Below are 24,750 nucleotides of genomic sequence, written 5' to 3' on the forward strand. Positions count from 1 at the left end.
GATCAGAACAGTAAAATATCATAATAACCAATAAATGACAACTGCAAATTTTCTCTGTTTTGGTGTTAAAAAAAAAAAAAATTGTATGAAAATGTTTACATTAACAAACTATACTTTTACAAAAAATTTGAATAACCTGAACAAATATGAACAACATAAAATGTCTTAAGAGAAGTAAATGCAATCTTACCAACATTCTGTTACTAAATGTTCTGTGTGTTTGTAGATCCACCGTGACCTGTAAGTTATGAGGTACACATGTAAATGATAAACAGAGGTAGAGTAGTTTTTAAATTGCACTTATTTTTCTTAAGACATTTCAAGTTGTTCCTATTATTCAGATTTTTAAGGAAACTTTGTAGATGTAAACATTATCATAATTTAATTTCACTTTTTTCACTGTTATTATTTTACTGGTCCGGCCCACTGGAGATCATATTGGGCTGAGTGTGGAACTGAACTAAAATGAGTTGGACAGCCCTGATGTAGATGTTCATTAAAGCTCAGATTACAGTTGATTCTTCTTCTATCAGAAACAGAGAAAACTGAATAAACCGTGTGTTTTTCAGTCCAATCTGTCATTAACTGAACATAAACCCAGCGTGTCCATCCACTGGCACTGATCCAACTGCATGGGTTTGACTGGAGAATCAGTGTTGGAGAAGATGACGGTGTTTCCACAGAGGGAGAACCCTTTTAAGTTTCCCTTGAATGAATGAATGAATTTATTTATTTTTGGTTTTACATCAATCATTGTACTTAGTGCACTAATCGTAATAAACATAAAAACCAAAAAAGAAGTAGGCTAGAAGCAAAAGCTTATGTTTTTTTGCCTGTCCTTTTCACCTAACACACTGCTCACATCAATCTAAATGTGTACAGCATCGAGCATTCACATCATAATGATTTTAAAAAATAAAGTAAAATCAACAACAACAAAAAACCTATCTACCATGTCAATTCAATATTTTATTTGCTTAAGGCACTTTTTTTTTTTTAAACTTCGCCAAAGGAGTCAATAACTTAAATGCATCATCAGGTCCATCTCATAATTTGACACCCACAGTCCCAGTCCATCCAAGGTTCTAATAGTTTTGGATTTTTCATTCTAGTTTAGTTTTTAGTTTTGACCTTTTTTTCTCAGTTAGTTTTAATTTGTTTTTAGAGCAGGTTTGATAGTTAGGGACCGAGCCGAAAGGTAAGGCCCTCTCACACAGTGAGAGGCCTTGCCTGCAAGCAAGGCCCTATTGTTTTTCGTTCGTTTTATATTATTATATTATTATTTTTCCGTGACGCTTTAAACTGGAATTTGCCCCCCTAAACATGCTCAAAAACTCACCAAATTTGGCACACATGTCAGGCCTGGCGAAAAATTTGATAAAATGTAAAAATTAACCCCATAGGTGCCAAAATGGCCTCTCTAGCGCCACCTATGTGAAAAAAATGGGAAAAGCCCTAGTGGCCACTAGGAATGTCGTACAGACATGAAACCAGTGCCAAAATTCTTGTTGGATGAAGCACTACAAATCATCCACTGACACTTATGACCTAACTCCAACAGGAAGTTCGCAATATGCCTTTCAAAATAAAATTTCTAAAACTAACTCCGATGACACCGTTTGTCATATTGACTTCTAAATAGCATCAAAAGATAGAGTGAAACCTCCTCAAAAAAGTGATCTCTCACTTTTTCCGGAACTGTCTTAGTTTTTTTTTTTTACAAGCCCGCAAAGTTGTGATGTTTGGAACTCATTTTTCACTTTGCAGTTTTTCCTGACATGTGACATATCTACACGTTCATGGGACTCAGCACAATGCTCACATGCAAAAATTTTTGAGATAGGATGTACGGTTGTTGATTTATAACAATTCTTTTATTTTCATACTTTTTCCACTTTAGACTGCCATTTGACCCCCTTAACATGCTCCAAAACTCACCAAATTTGCCATGTATGTCATGGCTGGTGAACACTTTCATACAATATCAAAAATTAACCCCTTGGGTGCCAAAATGGACTCTGTAGCGCCACCTATGTACTAAAAAACACACAAAATCTGCCCTAGCAGCCAGTAGGAATGTCACAGAAACATGAAACAAATGGCAAAATGTTGGTCTGATTGAGCCCAACAAATCATACACTGACACTAATGAGCTAACTCCAACAGGAAGTTGGCAATCTGCCTTTGAAAGTTACTCTACGTTTCTGCAATTACTGCTTATTCATTTCAGAGTTTTGACATAAAAGTTAGACCTCATTGAATTCCCACAAGTCTGCAGAATCCAAAAGTGAAAGAATTTTCAGATACGACCTACGGTTATGGAATTATAGCGATTTTTTGAAGACTATGTTTAGTTTCACTTTTCCAAATGGCAAAATCCCTATAAAAGTCTTGCTGGTGCACATTTTCACATGTCTCTCTGTAGTGCAGTGGTTCATGTAGCTGCCTGTGGAGCCAAAGGACCCTGGTTCAAGTCCCAGGTAATCTAAAAGTTTTTTTTTTTTTTTTTTTTATTTTAAAACAGGTTTTACTGCATTGTATTGTGGATATTGGAAATTTTGCACACATTCAAAAGTACACGGAGTACATTTTTTCAAAATAAAACCAAACTTAAGAATAATACAAATGTCTATTACATAACTTCTTTTCATTTTATGACCAAACCGCTCAACTGTTTGTACAATGTTTCTTCATTCAAAAGTACTCTTTCTCACAGACACACATCCTCACACAATAGGGTTTTTTCCAAAATAAAAGCCTTAAATGTGGTAAATCATCACTTTTATACTCACTTATTCATACAATTTCAATTAATTTTTCAAACTGATTCTTTCTCTCACATTAAAAACAAATGCACATACACACAGTAGGGTTTCCAAAATAAAAGTCTCATTTTAAAGGTGATGGTGGTTTCAGCAGAGGGTCACTGGTGTTCTGTACAGATGTAAGGAGGACAGACACTAAAGGATGGGAACTGGTATGGGGACGGAGAGGTGTGAGTGGAGCTGAGGCGTCGACAGTCACGGGTGGCGGATCGCGGGGGAGGCGGATCGCCCGGTGCGAGGTCCCGCCCAATGCTGCTTGCAGCTTTAATTTTTATTAGTTTTCGTTATTTTCTAAATGCTTAGTTGTAGTTCAGTGGTCTCTTTTCTCTTCTTCTCTGTCGTTGTATTCAAATAAATCCCAGACAGGACTCTGCTGCTTTCTCCCAACTTTAGTCTCCATGTTTCCAGGTAGAGTGGGGACCAGAAGACGACTGGAAACCACAAGTGAACACAAGTGACGGACCAAAAAGTGTCGTATGGTGCCGCTAGCTAAAATTGCTAGAGTGAAATAAATTGCTTTTGTATCAATCCGACATTGACAAAGACAAAAATGAAGGGAATTTTCTCCATAATTTTTATCCATTTTAGTTAGTTTTGTAAACACACAATACAGTATCAGTTAGCTATAGTTTTTTTCGTTTAATTTTAGTTTTTATTTATTTCCGTTAATGAAAGCCTTTTTACAATCCTAGTTTTCGTCATTTCGTTAGTTTTCGTTAACGATAATAACCTTGAGTCCATCTAGACTTCACATTTGTCCTCACTTTAATCCACTCACACATATGAAAATCTCTGAAATTCGAATTTCACTCACTTAATTCCAAGAACCATGAATGGTATTTGAGACAATACTATTAGTACTACAGGAAAAAAAAACAGCTTCAATAATTCTGTAAATCACAGGACCATTGCATTGGTCAGTGTAGGCTTTGAACCCCTTCTCCAAACAGCAGTTACAGCTGCAGGAGCAGTGCTGCTGTACTCTGGTACCTGTTGTAGTTCTGAAGCATGTTGAAGGCCGTGTGGGTGAAGAGGGCGGTGCCAGCCATGGCCTGGTAACACGCCTCCTTCTCTGGGTGACGGAGTTTATCCAACACCCTCTCACAGTGGCTCAGCAGCTCATCCAGACCCAGCTCCCTGTAAACACAGACATCCACTAGAACAGGGCCGTCCAACTCATTTAGGTTCAGTTCCACATTCAGCCCAATATGATCTCAAGCAGGCCAGACCAGTAAAATAATAACAGTGAAAAAGTGAAATTAAATTATGATAATGTTTACATCTACAAAGTTTCCTTAAAAATCCAAATGATAGGAACAACTTGAAATGCCGTAAGAAAAATAAGTGCAGTTTAAAAAAATATTCTGCTTCAGTTTCATTTACACATATACATTATAACTTACAGATCACAGTGGATCTACAAACACACAGAACATTTAGTAACAGAATATTGGTAAAATTGCATTTACTTTTCTTAAGACATTTCCATTAGTTCATATTTGTTCAGGTTGTTCAAATTTTTTGTAAAAGTATAGTTTGTTAATGTAAACATTTTCATATAATTTTACTTTTTTTTTTAAACACCAAATCAAAGAAACTTTGCTGTTGTCAGTATTTGTAGGATATTGTGAGAATATTTTACTGCTCTGATCCACTTGAGAACTAATTGGTCTGTATGCGTCTGTGTGTGGAACCTGAATTAACACGATTTTGACACCATTGAGTGTTAATCTCTTCAGTGTAATTTTTGCATTTCACAAACTCATCCCAGGGTACTGGACCCTTTGGCGGGGCCGGATTTGGCCCCCGGGACGCATGTTTGACATCTGTGCATTAGAACAACAGCTGCTCATCACCAACATGTTCTGGTTTTGATAGAACACATTTTTAACGCAGTGTAATCCACAACTACTGAACGCCATGATAACTAGAAGCACTCGGAGAGCGCAGACCTCCGCCAAGGCTGATCAGTGGCCCCCCCCCGTGGGCCCCCCCACCCCCGATCACCACCAAAATTTTATCATTTCTTCTTCATCCCATTTCCAACAAACCCTGAAAATTTCATCCAAATCTGTCCATAACTTTTTGAGTTATGTTGCACACTAACGGACAGACAAACAAACAAACAAACAAACCCTGGCAAAAACATAACCTCCTTGGCGGAGGTAATAATGAGTCCTCTTCAATTCACTGACATCTGTGGAGAAGGTGAAAAAAGTGTTCCAACTAAAAACAAAAGACTCGACTTCAACCTTTTCATCACCGAGCCCATTTCCATCCACACTAATACTCAGATCATTATCAGATTATTATTGATCATGTAAACAGTCTAATCTGATCTGTTTGATCACATAACAGCAGTAATCTGATTATAATAAATCAGATTAACACACCTGGATTTGTCCCTGATTCTCTTGTATCTGGTGATTTATTTAGTTCTGTAACATCTGAGCATGTGGAAAAACTATTAAAATCATCAAAACTGAAGTTACGCAGTCAAACATGAGTTAAAGACAATAACAGGAAGTTTGATTCTACCATCACTATGTACGGATGAACTCCGATAATGGACTGGAACGTCTAAACCAGGATTTACGATTATCACATTTCTGAAGTGCATGTAACACGTCAGATCTGATTATTATAATTATCTGATTTTAATGAACATGTAAACAGACTCAGTGTCTTTCTACCATTTCTGACAGTAGAACTGTGGGAGTGTGTTTTTTTTTTTCCGATGGTAGATATTAGTGACGTAATAAACTGGTTATTTTAACCCTGCTTTGAATAAAGAAAGAAAAAAAAACAAAAAAAAAACAAGCCTTGTGTTCAGCTACAGACTGGAGCTGTGGCTCAAAACACCTCAAAGTAAGTGACTGGACTAAAATTACTCTAAAAATGTGGCAGAAATTAAGACAGTCATCCAAGTTGCATCAACAAATTTGAGTTGTATCAAATATTTTTCTTTTACAAGGTTTTGAGCCAGCTATGTTAGATCCAGGCTTTGGGAAATGGTCTGACTTTGGGCTCAGTAAAGTGCACCATATTATAAAAGATGGTTGTTTGAAATCCTTTGAGCAGTTAAGAGATCCATTTCAGCTTCCCAATACAGATTTTTTCAGGTATCTTCAGCTGAGGAGCTTTTGGATAAATCATAAAGAGTGGAAGAAAGTCCTGAATCCATCACCAGTTGAAGAACTATTGGTAAAAATTCAACAAGGGAACAGACTTCCAAAAGCAATTAGCCAGTTTTACCAAGCACTTTCAAATTTTACATTAATAACACTTCTAACATAAAATGTAGAAGGGAATTGGAAATTAACCCACACATACCAGATGAGGTGTGGGCAGATACATGCTCTGAAGCCCATATGGTCACTAGTTCTAGTTCATGGAAAGAGTTCAAATGGAAAGTTGTCACAAGATTTTTCAAGACACCGGAGGTAATTCTAAAAATGAACCCTCTGAACCCCAACATCTGTTGATGAAATTGTGGGGCTCACTTAGGGAACCATACCCACATATTCGGGACGTGTCCTCAGATCAGACCTTTCTGGGATGATATATTTGTCACTGAACACAGTTTTCAACTAAAAGATTTAAAGTTTGCTATTTTACGTGTAATCCCAGAAAGTTTTGAGGGAAATAACCGAAAATACCTCTGATTTTACTAATGGCAGCCATTAAATGCATCACTATCAAGTGGTTGAAACCTGAACCCCAAACATAGAACATTTGGACTGAGAAAGTGAAGGAGATCTATCAGATGGAGCAAATTACATATGCATTTAGAATTCAGGGAGAGATATTTACTAAGAGATTGAGTCCCATGATTAAGCTTTTAATGCAATAAGCATTCAGAAGTGGTTGTATACGTGTTTTTTTTTTTTTTGTTTTTTTTTTTGTCATTCATGTTTCATATGTGATTAATTGTAATCAGTATCTACTGCAGATATACTTTTTTTTTCCATGTTTGCCATATGGGGATGTTTGATTAGATATGTTAATGTATGTAAAATGTCTTTTATATTTGTATGAGCAAAACCAAATAAAAAGTAAGTTTTAAGAACACCTCAAAGTGTCACTGGTCTCATAAATCCATGACTCTGTTAACGTTAGATCTTATCCATAGATCTCATCCATGATGATCATCATAACAGAAGCCATCTGACTGATATGAAAGCAACAGTTTTCACAAAACAGTAGTTTATTCAGAGAACTGAGACACTTCTCCACTGAGACCTTTTGAAGACACCAAAACCATGGCTGAGATTAGAAAGTTTTGACTTAAAACAGATTTGGTATTGAACTATGGCTGTCAGCTAGCTTACTAATTAGGCTAGCTAGCACAAAGTGTGTTTAAACAGTTATGCAAAGATAAAATTACTGTTCTCACGAGTGTGTTTTAAAATTTACCAGCGTGATGGACACAGCCACACATTTATATCTCCACAAACACTCCATCACCTCATTAGTTCTCATATCTCATTATTTCTATAAGTTTGGTTAGCGCCACATGGTCTTTAGTTGCATTCAACATGCATGGTTTCGTTAATTTTGTATTTGTTTATTTTAATCATACTCTGCTTATATAACTGCACACATGAACAGTGTCAGGTGACAATTCCATTTTTTTGTTATATTAATCCTTTGTTGCTTTGTTGGAGTTACCGGGTGTGGTGGAGTGTCCTGTCCCCATTCTGATGTGGCAAAAAGGTGTGGCCAAGGGTGGAGCGGGATTAAATACTGCAGCCACCTCATCAGAACAAACCATGTACTGTGATGTCATGGGGGGGGGGGGGGGGGGGGATCAATTTTACCAAAGCTTTAGTTGTAGTTAGGGATGTAACGATTACTGGTATAATGATACACGGCGGTAAAATTGCCGATGGTTAGTATTTTTGTTTAAATTCTAATTATCATGATAACCGTGTTTGATTTCTGCACTTTTAGGGGAAAAAACCCTATGTAAAGATCTGCTTTTATGTCAAATATTTGAGTATAGTTTTAATTTATTACAATTTTAATTTTCTATACCTAATATTTGGAACCAATATTCACTTTGAAGTCTTTGAAAAGGTTCGTTAAGCATCTGTGTGTTATTTATGCAATAAATTATATACATTTTTCAAACTGGATTTTATAAATTTTTTGTGTTTTCTGGCCTTTTGTGTTTTTATAGTAAAATAATAGGCAGATGATATAGATGAAGTTGTGCTGAAAAAACAGATCCCAAACATGGGTATAGTAAACATTTGTTTTCTCTAGTATATAAAGACAAAATCAAAAGGACTGAAAAACGGCCAAAACAGGCTCAAACCACTACGGGTTAATATTTGAATGTTTCTGCAACAGAAGGGACATTGTGCCAATTATTTTATTTGATTTTTTTGTTGTTGTTGTTTTTTTGTTTTTTTTTTTAATACAACTTGGTTAAATTATTTCAGTGCGTGTATCAGTACATTTTGAACATTTTTAGCACAATTTCAATAATACCGCGATAATAATGATAACCGGGATAATTTTGGTAACAATAAGTGTGATATGAAATTTTTGTATCATTACATCTCTAGTTATACAGTAGTTGGTGTCCATTTTGTTTTCCCTTTTGTGTTGAATGGTTTGGCCAAACAACTATATACATTTCCCCTTTGTCTCATTTTGTTCGGTCAGTTTGTTTGATGTATCAATTCATGTTCTCAGCTTCAGTTGCTATTATTTTGGGTACAGTTCTGTCATGTTGACCTCTTTTATATACATAATTGTTAAAACTATCATTTGTAACCATATTTGAATATCTTTTTGGGTGAATACAAACCCACAGTTAAACCTTTAAGTTGGTGTTCAGTGTTTTCACCATGTTAGTGTTAGCAGTATTTTAGGGAGCGTCATCCTTTATGTTACCATTCCAATCAATCAATAAATAAACAGACAGACAAGTAAAACAAGATGGCAGCATCCAAATACTAAAGACTTCAAAAATGGAAATGTAAAAACCTTCCAGCAGTCACATTCCTGTCTTTCCCATTTGCTCGAACATGTTCTTCAGTGTTTATCTAAAATGGTTTGAAAGTTATGAGTATCAGTTGCAACAAACTAATGTGTTTCAGTCACGTTCATTCTCAGTAGGGGTGTAAGAAAATATAGGTTCTGCAATATATCGCGATATTTCATTTCACAATACTGTATCGATATTAAAAAGTACTGTATCCATATTTTAGGTATTTATTCAAATGCAGATATTGTGGAGGTTCATTTTTGTTTTTCTTTTTGGTTTATATTTTACTTATTCTTATTTAACACTCTTATTCAATAATGTTCGTTCCTTTGTTGGGACTGAACTCAAATACTGTTCTGATGTTAGTTGTGAACTAATAGAATATGAACATTTGAACAGGATCTGAAACTGGAATGTCTGTAAAACAGAATTTCAGTTTGAACACAAGAACATTTGATGATAGAACATTACATCCTGTTGGGATCAAATAAAAATGTGTTTAGTATTTGTGCAGATTTATGCTGTAATTCAATTTTTCCAGGAAATAATCATTTTAAAAAAGAAACAAAACCAATTTAAAAATTGCCTTATTAACACTATCATGATATATTGTGATATATCGTATCGTGATCCTAGTGTTGTGATTTGTATCGCCAGATTCTTGCCGATACACAGCCCTACAGACGATGGTACAGAATAGAGGTGGAATATTCCAGAACAGTAGTGATGTGTAAAAATGGGCTTTAGGGTTATGTGCGTTTGTGATGTAGCTTTAAAGTAGCAGAATGTCTGCAGTCCAAGCCCTACGGACCCTCAAATGCATTACTGATATAAACATCAGGCAGTCGTCAAAACAACCAAAGTAGTACACAGTCCAAGGCCTTCACACTAAACTACAGTGACCACAGTTCAGCTGCAGTGGAACAGTAAAGGCCTACAGCTATGACAGAGCAGGTAGTGCTAGTCTGACCTCCTCAGCTGCTGGAACTTGGCTTCATTGGTGGAGCAGAAGTGCTGGAGCTCCCTGAAGGTGGAGGGCATCGGCAGCTTGGACAAAACCTGCAGGCTGGAGATGCACGTGGGCAGACGCTGGACCACAGACAGGAAGTCCTGGACAAACACGTCGATCTCCTGGAAAACCCGACAAAAAAAGAGTGACTGGAAAAGGCTGAACCACTGCTAATCATTCAAACTGTCTGAGATTCAAAGTGCCACTTGGAATCGTTTGCATTAACTCCAGTGGAGGTTTAGTGTCAGTTGACATCACCATAATATTCAACCCAACATTTATTCCAGGTAGGGGTGTTCTGCAATATATCATGATATTTCATTTCATGATACTGTATCGATATTAAAAAGTACTGTATCGATATTTTTAGGTATTTATTCAAATGCAGATATGATGGAGGTTAATTTTTGTGTTTTGGTTTTCTTTATTGTTTATCTCTTATTTATTACTATTTAACACTGTTTTATTAAATAATGATTATTTCAATCATCCTAAAAGGACTTTTTACTGAGAGGCAGATGTTAGTTCCTTTGAAAACTAAGAGAATTAGAAAAATGTTGTGATATAGCAGTGATTCCCAACCAGTGTTCCGCGGCACATAATTGTGCCATGAGAAATCACCAGGTGTGGCACGGAAATTAATCCACTTTAATCTGATTGGTTCTGTAATAGCAGCTTGATATAGATACATACGATTGCACACACCAATGATCCACTCTACAACAAGAGTCTACTGTTTCCCTTTGCAAAATGAAAGTGAACCGGCCCCGCTGCGGTGCGTTCTGTTGATAAAGCCCCCCTTCACTAGTAATGTGCAGATTAGCGAGCTACCGTGAACCCCAGGTATTGGCTTGGGGCGGGGGGCACATGCCTCCCATACTATTATACAATGGACCACAATCTGTCAACCGTGGGTCCGTCTGAGGGGTCGCTGATGAACCCCTCTCAGCTTTCTTGTTCCAAACACCCCACATCTTGTGCTCCCTTGATGTGCCCCCCCGCCCCCCAGGAGAGTGTCCGGTGGAGGAGCCTAGTCGGGGCCTAGTCGGCTGGAGAGTCAGCTTGTGACCACATGGTTGCTGGTTCGACTCCCTGGACTGTCAGAGTTGTTGGCTGATGTGCCCTTGAGCATGGCACTTAACCCCCATTTGCTCCCCGGGCACCTAATATGGCGAGCCCACTGCTCCTAGCACGCACTGTGTGTGGTGCATGATTAGAGATGGGTTAAAGGCAGAAGACAGATTTCAGTGTGTGGTGCTTGTTTACGTGTATGAACCCCTACTGACCAAAAATAAAGATTCTTCTTCTTTAATTCTGGAAGACAAAGCTCTTTCAGTTCTGTTCCCTTTCTCCAAAACCTACTGTATCCATGTGAGGCGGGCTTTTCAAACATGACTGATGGAAAGACGAAGAAAAGAGAGAGACCCAGAGCTGTTGAGGAAGATTTGTGTGTCTTTGTTCAATTCCTGTAAGAATATCAGCTTTGTGTTCAACTAAACAGGCCCAGGTTTCACACTGAGAACACTGAGACTAGATTTAAATTATATTTCAATAAATATACTTTTTGTGACTCTTTTGTTTGGTGGTGTGCCTTGTGATTGTTCGAATGTAAAATATGTGCCGTGGCTCAAACAGGTTGGGAAACACTGTGATATAGCATTAGATCCTGTTCTGAACAAATAAAATGTGTTTAGTATTTGTACATACTTATGGTGTAATCCAATTCTTCCAGGAAATAAAAAAATTAAAATAAAAAAAAAAACCCAAACATACAAAAAAATTGCCTTTTTAACAGTATCATGATATATTGTGATATATCCTATCATGATCCTTGTATTATGATTTGTATCGCATCGCCAGATTCTGGCTGATACACAGGCCTAATTCCAGGTCTGTTAAACATGGGGTTGTAGCATCCTAAACAGGCTTCCTTTAACCCTAGACGGATAATGAATACTGTCAGCGTGGCCCAATGCCCCGGCTGAACATGACAGAATGTATAAATTAATGGAAAGAAGGGCTCCTTTCACTTGTTAATCAGGTCAGCTGATTCCAGCAGGCATTTGCACAAGCTTCACCAAGGTAACAAACAATGGACGTGGGCCGCTTGGACGGACCTCATGAATGGAATCACAAATGAAAACATCTTCTGACTGTGTGTGCAGCTCGACAGCAGCATGCTTTCCATCACAAAGGGCTCCGATTTTGCGGGCCTAAATATGTGCCGGGGTTTTGCCTTCGTACAGTGTCACATAAACAGAGTGTATTTGTGCTACTACTGAGCAGGACAATGCTCACTTTGTTTGGAACCTTCTAGTTGGACTAGGACTAATCATAAGACTGCTTCACAAGTCTTTTCTTTGGATCATTTATGAACTTTCACAAAACTGGCCAGAATTAAAAATTGCAAATAAAATATAGTAAATTTTGTAGTAGATTAATATGTTTAAATGCACAATAGTGCGACCTACATTCCAAAAAAAAACATTGTAACATGCAAATAAAAACAGAATGCACTTTTGGCAGTCTATATTTAAATTTCTTTCTGATGTAACAGGGTCTGATATTGAACCTGAGTCAACAATTGCAATATTTGGCATTACATTACATTCTTTTAACTAAAAATCTAATATCCTTCACCACTCTTGTAGCTCATAGACCAGGGGTCGGCAACCCGCAGCTCCAGAGCCGCATGCGGCTCTTTCATCCTTCTGTTGCGGCTCTGCGTGGCTTGGGAAATAAATTATAAGTGTCCGATTGAAGTGTATGTTATTTGTCTCAAAAACGTGTATCATGTCTTCTTATTAAGTCAAAGTTTTTAACTTCTTTCTTCAGACCTTGTGCAATTTCGGTGATCAGCATTCGCCTTCTTCAGAGACGTTTGACAGCACTTGACGTGTCAGCCGGCATGTGCAGAATGCCCTGCGACACCAAAACTGCACAATATCTGAACAAAGTATTTTATTTGTGTTTGTTCGTTTGTTTAATTGTAGTTGTAAATTGTAAGATTATTGTGATCTCGAAATATTAAAATAAAATTATATATATACAGGGTGGGGAAGCAAAATTTACAATGAACATTTAGTTTTTTCTCAGCAGGCACTACGTCAGTTGTTTTGAACCCAAACATATATTGCTGTCATAATCATACCTAACACTATTATCCATACCTTTTCAGAAACTTTTGCCCATATGAGTAATCAGGAAAGCAAACGTCAACGAGTGTGTGACTTGCTGAATGCACTCGTCACACCAAAGGAGATTTCAAAAATAGTTGGAGTGTCCATAAAGACTGTTTATAATGGAAAGAAGAGAATGACTATGAGCAAAACTATTACCAGAAAGTCTGGAAGATACTATTAAAGAAGAATGGGAGAAGTTGTCACCCCAATATTTGAGGAACACTTGCACAAGTTTCAGGAAGCGTGTGAAGGCAGTTATTGAGAAAGAAGGAGGACACATAGAATAAAACCATTTTCTATTATGGACATTTTCTTGTGGCAAATAAATTCTCATGACTTTCAATAAACTAATTGGTCATACACTGTCTTTCAATCCCTGCCTCAAAATATTGTACATTTTGCTTCCCCACCCTGTATCTATCTATCCATGTGCACCTCGGTGCAACGGCACCGAGGTGTGCCGCCGCACCACCGAGGTGCGCCACGGCACCAAGCCGTGGTACCAGTAAAATCGCTGTATAAGCCGCGTCGGAGTATAAGCCGCAGTGTTTAAAGTGTGGGGAAAAAAGTAGCGGCTTATATTCTGGAATTTACGGTATATATAGGCTAACATCTTCATTTCAGATGTCAAAAAGTGTTTGCGGCTCCCAGTGTTGTCTTTTCCGTGGAAACCGGGTCGAAATGGCTCTTTGAGTGCTAAAGGTTGCCGACCCCTGTCATAGACTAATACTACTAAAATGGAAAGATAAACAACCTCCAGCATTTAAATCTTGGTTTCTGGATCTTTTACATCATTTAACATTGGAAAAAATTTGATATTCTATTAAAGGATGTGCCAGTACATTTTTCAGTACCTGGCAACCTGTTCTGTATCACATAAAAGAGGTCGATCCCTCACTTATTCCAGAGGAGTCTTACTAATATGAGTCTGTGACTAATATCTGTGTTCCTTATTTATTTTTCTTCAATTTTTTTTTCAGTTTGTAGCTTATTTTTTATTATTATTATTGTCAATTATCTTTTTTTTTTTTTGGTGCAACAGGGTGTGAATGTTCATGGGTTTGGGTTAAAAAAAACAAAAAACAATGACTGTATTATGCTTTTCTGTGACTAGATATGTATTAAAAACACTTTGAACAAAAAAAAATAACATAATGCAATGATTGGCAAATCTCAAAAATGCATATTTTCACAATAAAACACATAAAATGTTTATATGCGAGAAAATCGTCATTATGGAGTTTATGGCAGTAATAGGTCTACAAAAAACTGGGACAGCTGCAACAAATGAATGGAAAAGTAACTGGGACGATAGATCATATCAATTAGATTTCACTGAAGTTTCTGAAAATCAGGAAAAATGCCTAGATTACATTACTCTGGAAATAAGTTTTAGAAAAAGTATTTTTGAGTGATGTTTTGTCTTCTTTCCATGTAGTCTGAGTGAATAAAGCAATCCATCTATGGTAAAATAAATTTTAAAAAAAACAGTGGTTCCAGGCTCAACAAACTCCGCCCCCCACACGTATTGTAGCTTATTTTGGCCTCGATCCAGCTGATGCCATCACGTTTATGTATGTGCTGATGTCATATTAATAGTCTCTATATATGTGCCAAGTTTGAAGTAAATTGAAACAAAATTGATGTTTTTATAGACGTGTGAAATTTCGCCCATTATAAGTAAAAGGGGAAAAAAAAAAGATTTAAAAGATTGATTCAAAAAATTGGAACTTTGACCTACTTTTCCCAAAATGTAAAGAGATCTATTCTGGGTCAGTGGTAATCTATAAACCCAATTATGTATGGTATGAATTTAACCAATAGTTTTGCTGCAAAAGTGTTAACAACTAAACCCCTTCAGGGGGCAGGGTAAAGATCTATTAAACTGATTGAAAATCCCTCAAACTGAGGAAAAAGACTGAAATACTCTTTTACAGGTTGTTGAAAGATGTGAATAATCCTAGACCAGTGGTTTCCAACCTTTTTTGGCTTGCGACCCCATTTTAACATCACAAGTTTCTGTTGGCCCCAGACACTCAAAATGGAGACATTTTTTTGTTGCTAAAATTAATTTGTTTAAGATCATGTAATAGTTTCCTGTACTATGTTGCAAATAAACGTTAATGTTAGAGGACATTTAGTCTATATAATGTATATTATTGTGGACGGAGGCAGAAAAGCCAGGTGTAGATTACTGCACAAAGGGAGAATGTGATTTTCCTTGGTCAGGATCTGTCCAGTCAGTCCAGCTGTGATTTACAAGGAGGACAATTAATACTGAACAAAGAAGAACTGAAACTATGAATTATGAAAGAGCTGCAGCATCTGAAACTGACCACAATGAACATTTGACACAGAAATAGAACCACAGTGCTGCAGTTTCACACTCTGTTTGTCATGTCTTTTATAGATTGGGATTGCCTCTGTCAACTCACCTTATATTTATTTTTAATGCGCGTTATGACCCTGGGTCATTTTGTCTATTTATATGTATACGTTTCTGTTTAGTGTGTGTGTGTTCTCCCTCGTCCTGTAGGTGTGCTGTGCCCTTTTTATGTCTGTCTGTGTTACAGGAAGCCGATTGGTGGAGCATGATTGCCTGGCCCCTTTAAAAATGGCCCTAGATCTTCAGTTCATGCTCTCTCTCTTGCCTCCTGCCAGCTCTCAACCGTGTGTTCTTGCATGTGATCGTCAGTCGTGTGTTTGAGTGTGACTTTTGTATTTGTATATAGTTGTAAATATAATATTTTTGTAATTCGATCCTTTTTCTGGTAGGGGAGGTCGGCTCTTTTGTTTTTCCCGTTTTCTTCTGTTTTTGGTTAGGGAGTTAAGGTTAGTTTTCTGTATTTTATTTCTTGCATTTATTTTGAGTAGGCAATTTAGTTTGAACTCAGAAGAAGATATTTTGTTTGTTGTTTTAGCCGCACCCTTCCCTAACCCTTCTTTAGTTGATTTAAAAATAAATACTGTGAACTTCAGTTTTTTTTTTTGACTGACGTGTGTGCTTGGGAGCTGGGAGGGGACAAAAGTAGAGCATATTATGTTCACCCTGGTAAACCCCTAGGCTGGGGCGTAACAGTACGTTTTTATTTCTTTTTTATCAATTATTAGAAATTTCAGGTGACCCCATTTGAATTCCAGGCGACCCCATGTGGGGTCCCGACCCCAAGGTTGAAAAACAGGACCAATGGCCCTGTATCTTATCGAGCAAATTAAAAGCTTTGGGAAATGTATCCAGATGCCATTTATTATCACCCAGTTCTGTGTATTTTTTCTATTACAGAAATAGCCCATGTTTTGGTCAAATTCCAATCAGATCTGTAAAAAATTCAAATTCCAACTTGATATCATTGATACTGATTTATTGGATCAATCCACTTCCTATCTATTATAAAGGGAAAATTTTTCAAAGTCGCACCAAATCCAGAATCGGATCCGGATTGAAATAATTTCACTAACTTTTGTTGACATCATAAAGAAGCTGTATACCAAGTTTGAAGTCAATAGGAATTGTAGTTTCGGAGAAGAAGACGATTGAAATTTTTGTAATGGATGACAGACGACAACAATAGCTTACAGCCTGTCGGCCGATAAGCTAAAGAACACTGTCCTAGAACATTATGTCCACCTGGGGAACCCTGCTGGTTCACCTGCTACTACGTGTTCTACACAGTCCAAGGAACGAACACTTCTACCATATCTAAAGAAACAGAGTATGTAGATCCCAATGCATTTGAAATATAGTTACTAAGACGGTTATTTACCTTAATGAAGGCCACCCAACTCTGGTGACAGTACATAAAATAACCACCCAACGACGCCGGTAACTGGCTCCGGTCAATGTAGTTGGACAGTTCAAATATCTCCTTCAGCAGAACTTTCTGTAAAACAACATGAGTAGGACTGGTACTGACTGAAGTCCAGTTTCAAACAGTCATCTGTAAAATACACTGTTAGATTTACACTCTTAAATTTACCCTGAAAAATACTGTGTACATCTTGGACGAAGCCAGTAGTTTCAGTAAGAGCTTCCCAACATCCTTCTTTTTGGGCTGAATAATGTACACACTGTGGACCGTCCTCTTCTGGACCTGGAACAGGAAGAAAAGAAACTAAAAATACATACACGCATCATACTTTCTAAGATTTATTTCAAAGGAGACAAAGTAAATAAGAACAAAGAAGAACCTGTTCGTCAAATTAAAACAGCACATGTAGTGAAGAAATTAAAAAAAAAAAAAAAAAAAAAAGACACTGATAAAAACAGTATAATGCAGGGGTGTCAAACATATGGCTCGTGGGCCAAAACCAGCCCTCCAAATGGTCAAATCCAGCCTGTGGGATGAATTTATGAAATACAAAATTTACATTTAACAATCATTATAGATATTAACAATCAAGAAGGTGTCAAGCTAATTTTTAATCACTCACTTTTCATTTTCAAGTTGTTCAGACCAGTAAAATAATAACAATAACCTACAAACAATGACAACAATTAGTGTGAAAAAGTAACCCATTACATGATGAAAAGGTTTCCATTTACAAACTATCCTTTCACCAAAAAAATGTGAAGAACCAACCAAAAATAACCTGAAATTTATTAAAAATAACTGCAATCTTAACATTATTATAATGTCATTGTTATTAAATGTTGTGTGTTTTTGTAAATCCACTGATCTGTGAGTTACAATGTACATGTGGAAATGAGAAGCTGAGGTAAATATTGGTAAAATTGCACTTTTTTGCACTAAAACAATGACATAAATTTGAAGTTATTATTCATAGGTGAATATGCTGTTATTTGACTGGTTCTGACCCACTTCAGATCATATTGGACTGAATGTGGAACCTGAACTGAGGTGAGTCTGACACCCCTGATGCACGTTTTTTTCCCCACTCCTTCAGAATTCAAATCCAGATAAAAACTCTGCTCTTCTGCTCTTTGTCCTCTAAATGGACTAACTAGAGAGTCAAAGGGTTTTGATCTGACAGAGGAATAGTTCAGCTGTAGGGACAAATGCTGCATTCCATGCATAACTGGGCTCATTTAACGCAATTTCACTGTGGTTTTTCTGTGAAATAACCAAACATGTGACCCCCACCCACTGTTCTACCCACTCACCCACCCCAAGAATTCCACTATGACTGCTGCACACGTCACAGATTTCACACTGAGCTTTAAAGAAAGTGGGACTGCAGCTCCATGAATGGACACAGGCTGTTGGATAACTGTGTGTATGAGAGGAAAGAAGGAAAGAAGGAAGGAAAGGAAGAAGGAATGCATGAGAGGATCCAGAGGGTAATGACAACCTGAGCATAGTCAAACTGGTGTTCATGCACAAGGAAGGAAGGAAGGAAGGAAGGAAAGAAGGAAAGACAGACAGACAGACTGAGAAAGAAACAGAAGAGACAGAAACAGAAAAAAGACAGACAGAAAGACAGAAAGAAAGGCAGAAAGAAAGACAGAAAAAAGAAAGAGAAAGAAAGAAACAAAGAAAGAAAGAAAGAAACAAAGAAAAAAAGACAGACAGAAAGATTGTAGTTTGTCCACAACAGTGTGTATGTGTGTGTGAAATACAGTCAAAGTTTTTCTCTACAACAGGAAAAAACTGCAGAACTGTGCAATCTATAGTTTTCTGCTCATCTGGAGGAATTATTGCAGAAATGTACATCTAATTTGAGCAGTAAGATGAGATAAGATATTATTGATCCCATAGTGGGGAAATTTCACAGTTAACAGCAGCAACAAACGAGGAAGTGCAGAAAAAAAGAGATAGAAAAACAACAAATGAGTGAAAAATAACAGAAAAATAGGAAATGTGGTATTTATATAAACAGAATCAAAGTGAATTATTTCCATATTTCCATTGTGGTTGCACATGCACATGGCATGTGGGGGGGGGGGGGGGGTTTGCTGAGACCCGCTGTGTATTCAGTAGTTAGTGAGGACAGACTGAAGGCCACAGTAGTTCTACTCAGACATGATCAAACCTCAAGGAGAAGCAACGTCTCAGCGATGAATCTGGTGGTGGAGAGCGACGCACATCTGAGATCAGCCACGACCGACACCAGACTGTCCTTGTCCTGCTGCTCACTGGAGACACAAATTCAAAGCAAATTCTCATCAACACAACATCTGGACCACTGCCCCCACCACGCCACGGTCATCTGTCCGAACATACGTACTTGTGCAGAGACAGAAAGTAAGTGATGAAGTCCACCACCTCAGCTTTAGTGACTTCTGTGGAGAGTTTGGCCTGTCCGTCCACTGGGAACACGATCAGAGGGAAGCCATGCTGATCAAAAGCACCTGAACACACACAGTCAGGGGTTCATCATGAGGGAAAAAAAAAAAAAAAAAAAAAAAAAAAAATAGGACCAATGGCCCTGTAGCTTACCAGCCAAATTCAAAGCTTTGGGAAATGTATCCAGATGTCATTTATTATCACCCAGTTATGTGTATTAATTATATTACAGAAATAGCGATGACGATTGAGCGATGACGTCACCAGGAATCCTCTTCTGATCACGTGAACGAGGTTATTTCTAAACAAATAACATGTGCGAAGGATCACTCCGCGCATGCCCGAAGGAAGTACAGTTGGCAATTGGTTGTTGACAATAACGTGACTGGATTTCTTTACCTGAATGATGTTATTTGTAAACAATCAAACATGTGCATCTGTAACACGCAGACATGTAAGAATTTGGATACCTCAAAAAAACTAATTCAAATCCAGTGTAATGGGGCCAAGCGAATCAGCATATGGCTACCATGTCTTGGTCATATTCCAATCAGATCTGTAAAAAATTCAAATTCCAACTTGATATCATTGATACTGATTTATTGGATCAACCCACTTCCTATCTCTTATAATGGGGAAATTTTTCAAAGTCGCACCAAATACAGAATCAGATCCAGATCGAAATAATTTCAATACCTTGTGTTGACATCATTATAAAGAAGCTGTATACCAAGTTTGAAGTCAATCACAACAGGAGTTTCGGAGAAGACGACGATTGAAAGTTTTGTAACCGACAATAGCTTACAGCCCATCAGTGGGTAAGCTAACAACTAGAACGTACAAGGTGGAAGTCCATTTGAGTTGTTCCGGTTACTGAGGATCATCTTGGTTTTCCTCTTCTCTCAGAATACCGTCAGTTTAACTTTTCTGAATAGATGATGTCCAGCCATTACAATGAAAAATTACAAAATTGACAGAAAAATTAAATGTTCCACCATGTTATTGGTATTACAATAAATTTGATCGGACCCGTCACGGCACAGTTTCAAATTAAACAACAGTTCCAGCGTCTCTGTACGTCAGCGTCATGTTCGATCTGAATCAAACCCCAGTTGAATTTATGAGGTTGTCCGGTTCTGTCTCTAAGGCTCCGTTCACACTGCAGGCAAATGGGGCTCAAATCTGATTTTTTCACCCATATGTGACCTGGATCTGATCTGTTAACAACAGTTTGAACAGCACTAATCCGACCCAGGCCACTTTCATATGTGGTCCTAAATCTGACCCGGACCACTTTCATATGTGGTCCTAAATCTGACCCGGACCACTTCCATATGTGGTCCTAAATCTGACCTGGACCACTTCCATATGCGGTCCTAATCTGACCTGGACCACTTTCATATGTGGTCCTAAATCCGACCCGCACCACTTTCATATATGGTCCTAAATCCAACCCAGACCACGTTCATATGTGGTCCTAAATCTGATCCAGACCACGTTCATATGTGGTCCTAAATCCGACCCAGACCACGTTCATATGTGGTCCTAAATCCGACCCAGACCACGTTCATATGTGGTCCTAAATCCAACCCAGACCACGTTCATATGTGGTCCTAAATCTGATCCAGACCACGTTCATATGTGGTCCTAAATCTGATCCAGACCACGTTTATATGTGGTCCTAAATCTGACCTAGACCACTTTCATATGCGGTCCTAAATCTGATATTTTCCAATGTGACTTTAGTCTGAATGTCCAGGTCACATTTATCTGACCATTACATCATTAAATGCGACAAACGTCACAATTCTGCATCCCAGGAGGAGGAGCAGAGGAAAACCATATTTCCTTCTGTAAACACAGTGTGTGTCTGCGTGGTCTCATATTCCATCAGGACCTCTTTAGTGCATGTGGGTCAGTTCAGGACCTCTTTTGTCCATGTGGGTCAGTTCAGGACCTCTTTAGTCCATGTGGGTCACTTCAGGACCTCTTTAGTCCATGTGGGTCACTTCAGGACCTCTTTAGTCCATGTGGGTCACTTCAGGGTCACATTCAGTTCAGACTCAAAACTGATAGAAGTTGCATTTAATACGAATATGAGCCAACACACACAAAAAACAGATTTCATAAAAAACTTGCTGTCTGAATGTAGCCTATGTTCCAGTCCTGTGGTCTGGATGCAGATCAATCTAACAATAGAAGTGGGCGGGACTTTCACTGAGGGAAAACTCAACTCATCCAATCACAGCCCATATATGACTTCTATCAGCAGGGTTCTCAAACTCCTGTTCTTTCAGGTTCCACATTCAGTCTGATTTGATCTGCAGTGGGTCGGACCAGTAAAATAACAGAATAACCTATAAATAATGACAACTGCATATTTTTGTCTTTGTTATAGTGCAAAAAAAACCCATTAAATTATGGAAATACTTACTTTTATAAACTATCCAAACAAAAAAAATGTGACTAACCTGAAAAAAACTGAAATTTCTTAAGAAAAGTAAGTGCAATTTTGACAATATTCTGCCTCAACTTCTCATTTCTACATGTGAATTATGGATCAGATCTACAAAGACACTGTTGTTGGTCCATCAGTCTTGATGACGACCTTGACTTCAGTTTTTGTGGGTCCTGCAGTGGTTTGTCAGTCCTATTTTTGCCCTGAAGTATCTGCCAAAGACACTAAACACTTAACAGGCAGAAAATAGTTAAAATTGTGCTTAATTTTCTTTAGACATTTCAGGTTGTTCATATTTGTTCAGGTTATTCCCATTTTATTGTTACAGGAGAGTTTGGAAATGGAAATATTTTCGTAATTTAATGTTATTTTTTGCACTAAAACAAAGACAAAAATTTGAAGTAGTGTAATATTTTTCTCACATCAAACCCAGTAGTATATCTGCAGTCACTCAAAATTGTCAGTTCTTCTGCTGTTATTATTTGACTGTAGATCAGATTGGTCTGTATGTGGAACCAACACTAAAATGAGTTCCACAGCCTGGACTGTGGAATTTATACACTTTGTAAATTCATATCAGGAGCCAGACTGGAACCTTTGGGGGGGCGCATTTGGCCCCCGGGATGCATGTTTGAGACCTAGGTCTATCAGTGATCAATAGGAACTATACTGATATCTGGAACAATTTACACATTATAAACCATCAAAATATAGAAAGGAACAGTTTTAATATTGAAAAGTTTGTCAAAAATCTAAATTTCTCAAAAATGTGAATAAACTTTGTAGACATCGTCCCAAGGAAGAAACATATACAATTTTAAATTAATCTGATCAGTGGTCTCATCAGACATTCATAGACATCGCTAATGTTGACGGCCCTTCCCAGTCGCTCAAGGCCGATCGGTCGGTGAAATAAAAACACACTGAAAAAGGGTTTCCCATACTTCGCCCACTTGAAGTGGTTTTTGCCTTATGTGGTAATAGAGTAAATGTACATAAAGTAAATGGAGACCTCTGTTGTGAATACAGTGACGTAGCCAACGTTCAGCTGATGTGACTGATCAGCTGACGGACTGAGCGCGTGCAGAGTGTGAACGTATCTGTATCTGCTCCACCAGGTCATGTGGACCCACAAGGACACACTGTCTGATCCATGAAAAAAAAAAAAAAAAAAAAAAGACATCACAACTATTTTAGATGGAAAACACAATGCTTAGCCTCTTCTACTGCATTTAGTAGAACCATGGAGGCTGCTGATACAACACAACACCGATTATTCAACCAAAGCGGAACGACACAATCCACATTTCAACTTTTCAAACGTGTGGTTCAGATTTTCTTGACATTTAACGCAAACATCCATCGTCACAGATGTAGCCCTGCTCTTGATTTATTACACACCGATAAGTTCACAGCACTTTTGAAGCCTGAGTGTTTGATGTAGGGCTGTGTATGGGCAAGAATCTGGCAATACGATACAAATCACAATTCTAGAATCACAATACGATATACCATGATACTGTTAAAAAGGCAATTTTTTATTGGTTTTGGGGTTTTTTTTTTAAAGATTTTTTCCTGGAAGAATTTAATTACAGCATAAATCTGCACAAATACTAAACACAATTTTATTTGATCCCAACAGGATCTAATGTTCGATCATGAAATGTTCCTGTGTTCAAACTGCAATTCTGTTTTACAGACATTCCAGTTTCAGATCCTGTTCAAATGTTCAGATTCTATTAGTTCACAACAAACATCAGAACAGGATTGGAGTTCAATCCCAACAAAGGAACGAACATCTGCCTCTCAGACAGTAAAAATTGCTTTTAGGATGCATCAAGTAACCATTATTTAATAAAACAGTGTTAAGTTATATTAAATGAAATAAAAACAATGAAGAAAAACAAAAAACAAAAATGAACCTCCACAATATCTGCATTTGAATAAACACCTAAAAATATCAATACAGTATTGTGAAATGAAATATCGCGATATATTGCAGGACCAATATTTTCTGACACCCCTAGTTTGCTGTCTTGGTACATCACCATCATTATTGTTTGGATCCAGAAGTGACCATATTTGGACAAGCAGGTGACTGTCCCCACACAACAACATACAAGGGGCGACTGAAAAGTTTTGAGGCTAACATGGAAAGGGTTAAGATATGAAGACCAAATTTGGTCCATGAAATCTTTCACATAACTTAATTCTATCCACTAAATTTCTTGGTCAAAGTAATCTTTTTCCCTATTTTACTGGTCCCTGAACTTTCTGTATCAAGTGTTTCCTGAAAAATGGACAAACTTGAGTATGGGGCTGTCATCAAGTACGTGTACGCCCTTTGCCTTCTTTGGGGTTGGTGACATGGGATGTTTCCATAGTTTGGACTGCTCCTTGGTCTCAGGCTGATAGTGATGGACCCAAGTCTCATCCATAGTCACAAAACAGCCCCATACTCAAGTTTGTCCATTTTTCAGGAAACATTTGATACAGAAAGTTCAGGGACCAGTAAAACAGGGAAAAAGATTGCTATGGCCAAGAAATTTAGTAGATAGGATTAAGATATGTGAAAGATTTCATGGACCAAATTTGGTCTGCATATCCTAATCCTTTCCATGTTAGGCTCAAAACTTTTCAGTCGCCCCTCGTACACCAAAACAACCCACACTGATGTTAAATACCACCAAGCACTTCACATGACAAATGGAACACAAACAGTAAGGCTATCATCACATCATGTATAAAATTACATTTTACTTTGCACGTTAATCATAGGTGTGATTGGCAAAGGACAAAAAAACCAGGAAAACACACACCACGCCTACTAGGGGTGACACGGTACAGGTACCTGTACCATGGACTTTGGGCCAAAGTTTCAGTTTGCGTTTTGTGCGTAAAGAGAACAGGATTTTTTTCTCCGAAAATATTTTTTTTAATTTAGCTTGTCAGCAAAAACTGAATTTCACAGTAGGAACAAATTATACCACTGTACTGAATAAAATAAGACTTTCTGTCCAGAACAATAGAACC

At 37.7% G+C, this 24,750-nt stretch overlaps 1 protein-coding gene across 1 annotated transcript in view; it reads right to left on the reverse strand.

Moving 5' to 3' along the window:
* Window positions 1-24,750, reverse strand: part of LOC115414905 (puratrophin-1-like) — a 51,121-nt gene that overhangs the window by 19,861 nt on the left and 6,510 nt on the right. Inside the window, exons 3-8 of the mRNA XM_030128267.1 lie at window positions 19,201-19,324; window positions 19,006-19,108; window positions 16,992-17,105; window positions 16,779-16,895; window positions 9,794-9,954; window positions 3,816-3,962 (exon numbers count right to left, since the gene is read on the reverse strand). Coding sequence (XP_029984127.1) covers window positions 3,816-3,962; window positions 9,794-9,954; window positions 16,779-16,895; window positions 16,992-17,105; window positions 19,006-19,108; window positions 19,201-19,324 — 766 coding nt within the window. The remainder of the gene's footprint in view (window positions 1-3,815; window positions 3,963-9,793; window positions 9,955-16,778; window positions 16,896-16,991; window positions 17,106-19,005; window positions 19,109-19,200; window positions 19,325-24,750) is intronic.

The sequence above is a fragment of the Sphaeramia orbicularis genome, chromosome 24, assembly GCF_902148855.1.
Source record: "Sphaeramia orbicularis chromosome 24, fSphaOr1.1, whole genome shotgun sequence".
Lineage (NCBI taxonomy): Eukaryota > Metazoa > Chordata > Actinopteri > Kurtiformes > Apogonidae > Sphaeramia > Sphaeramia orbicularis.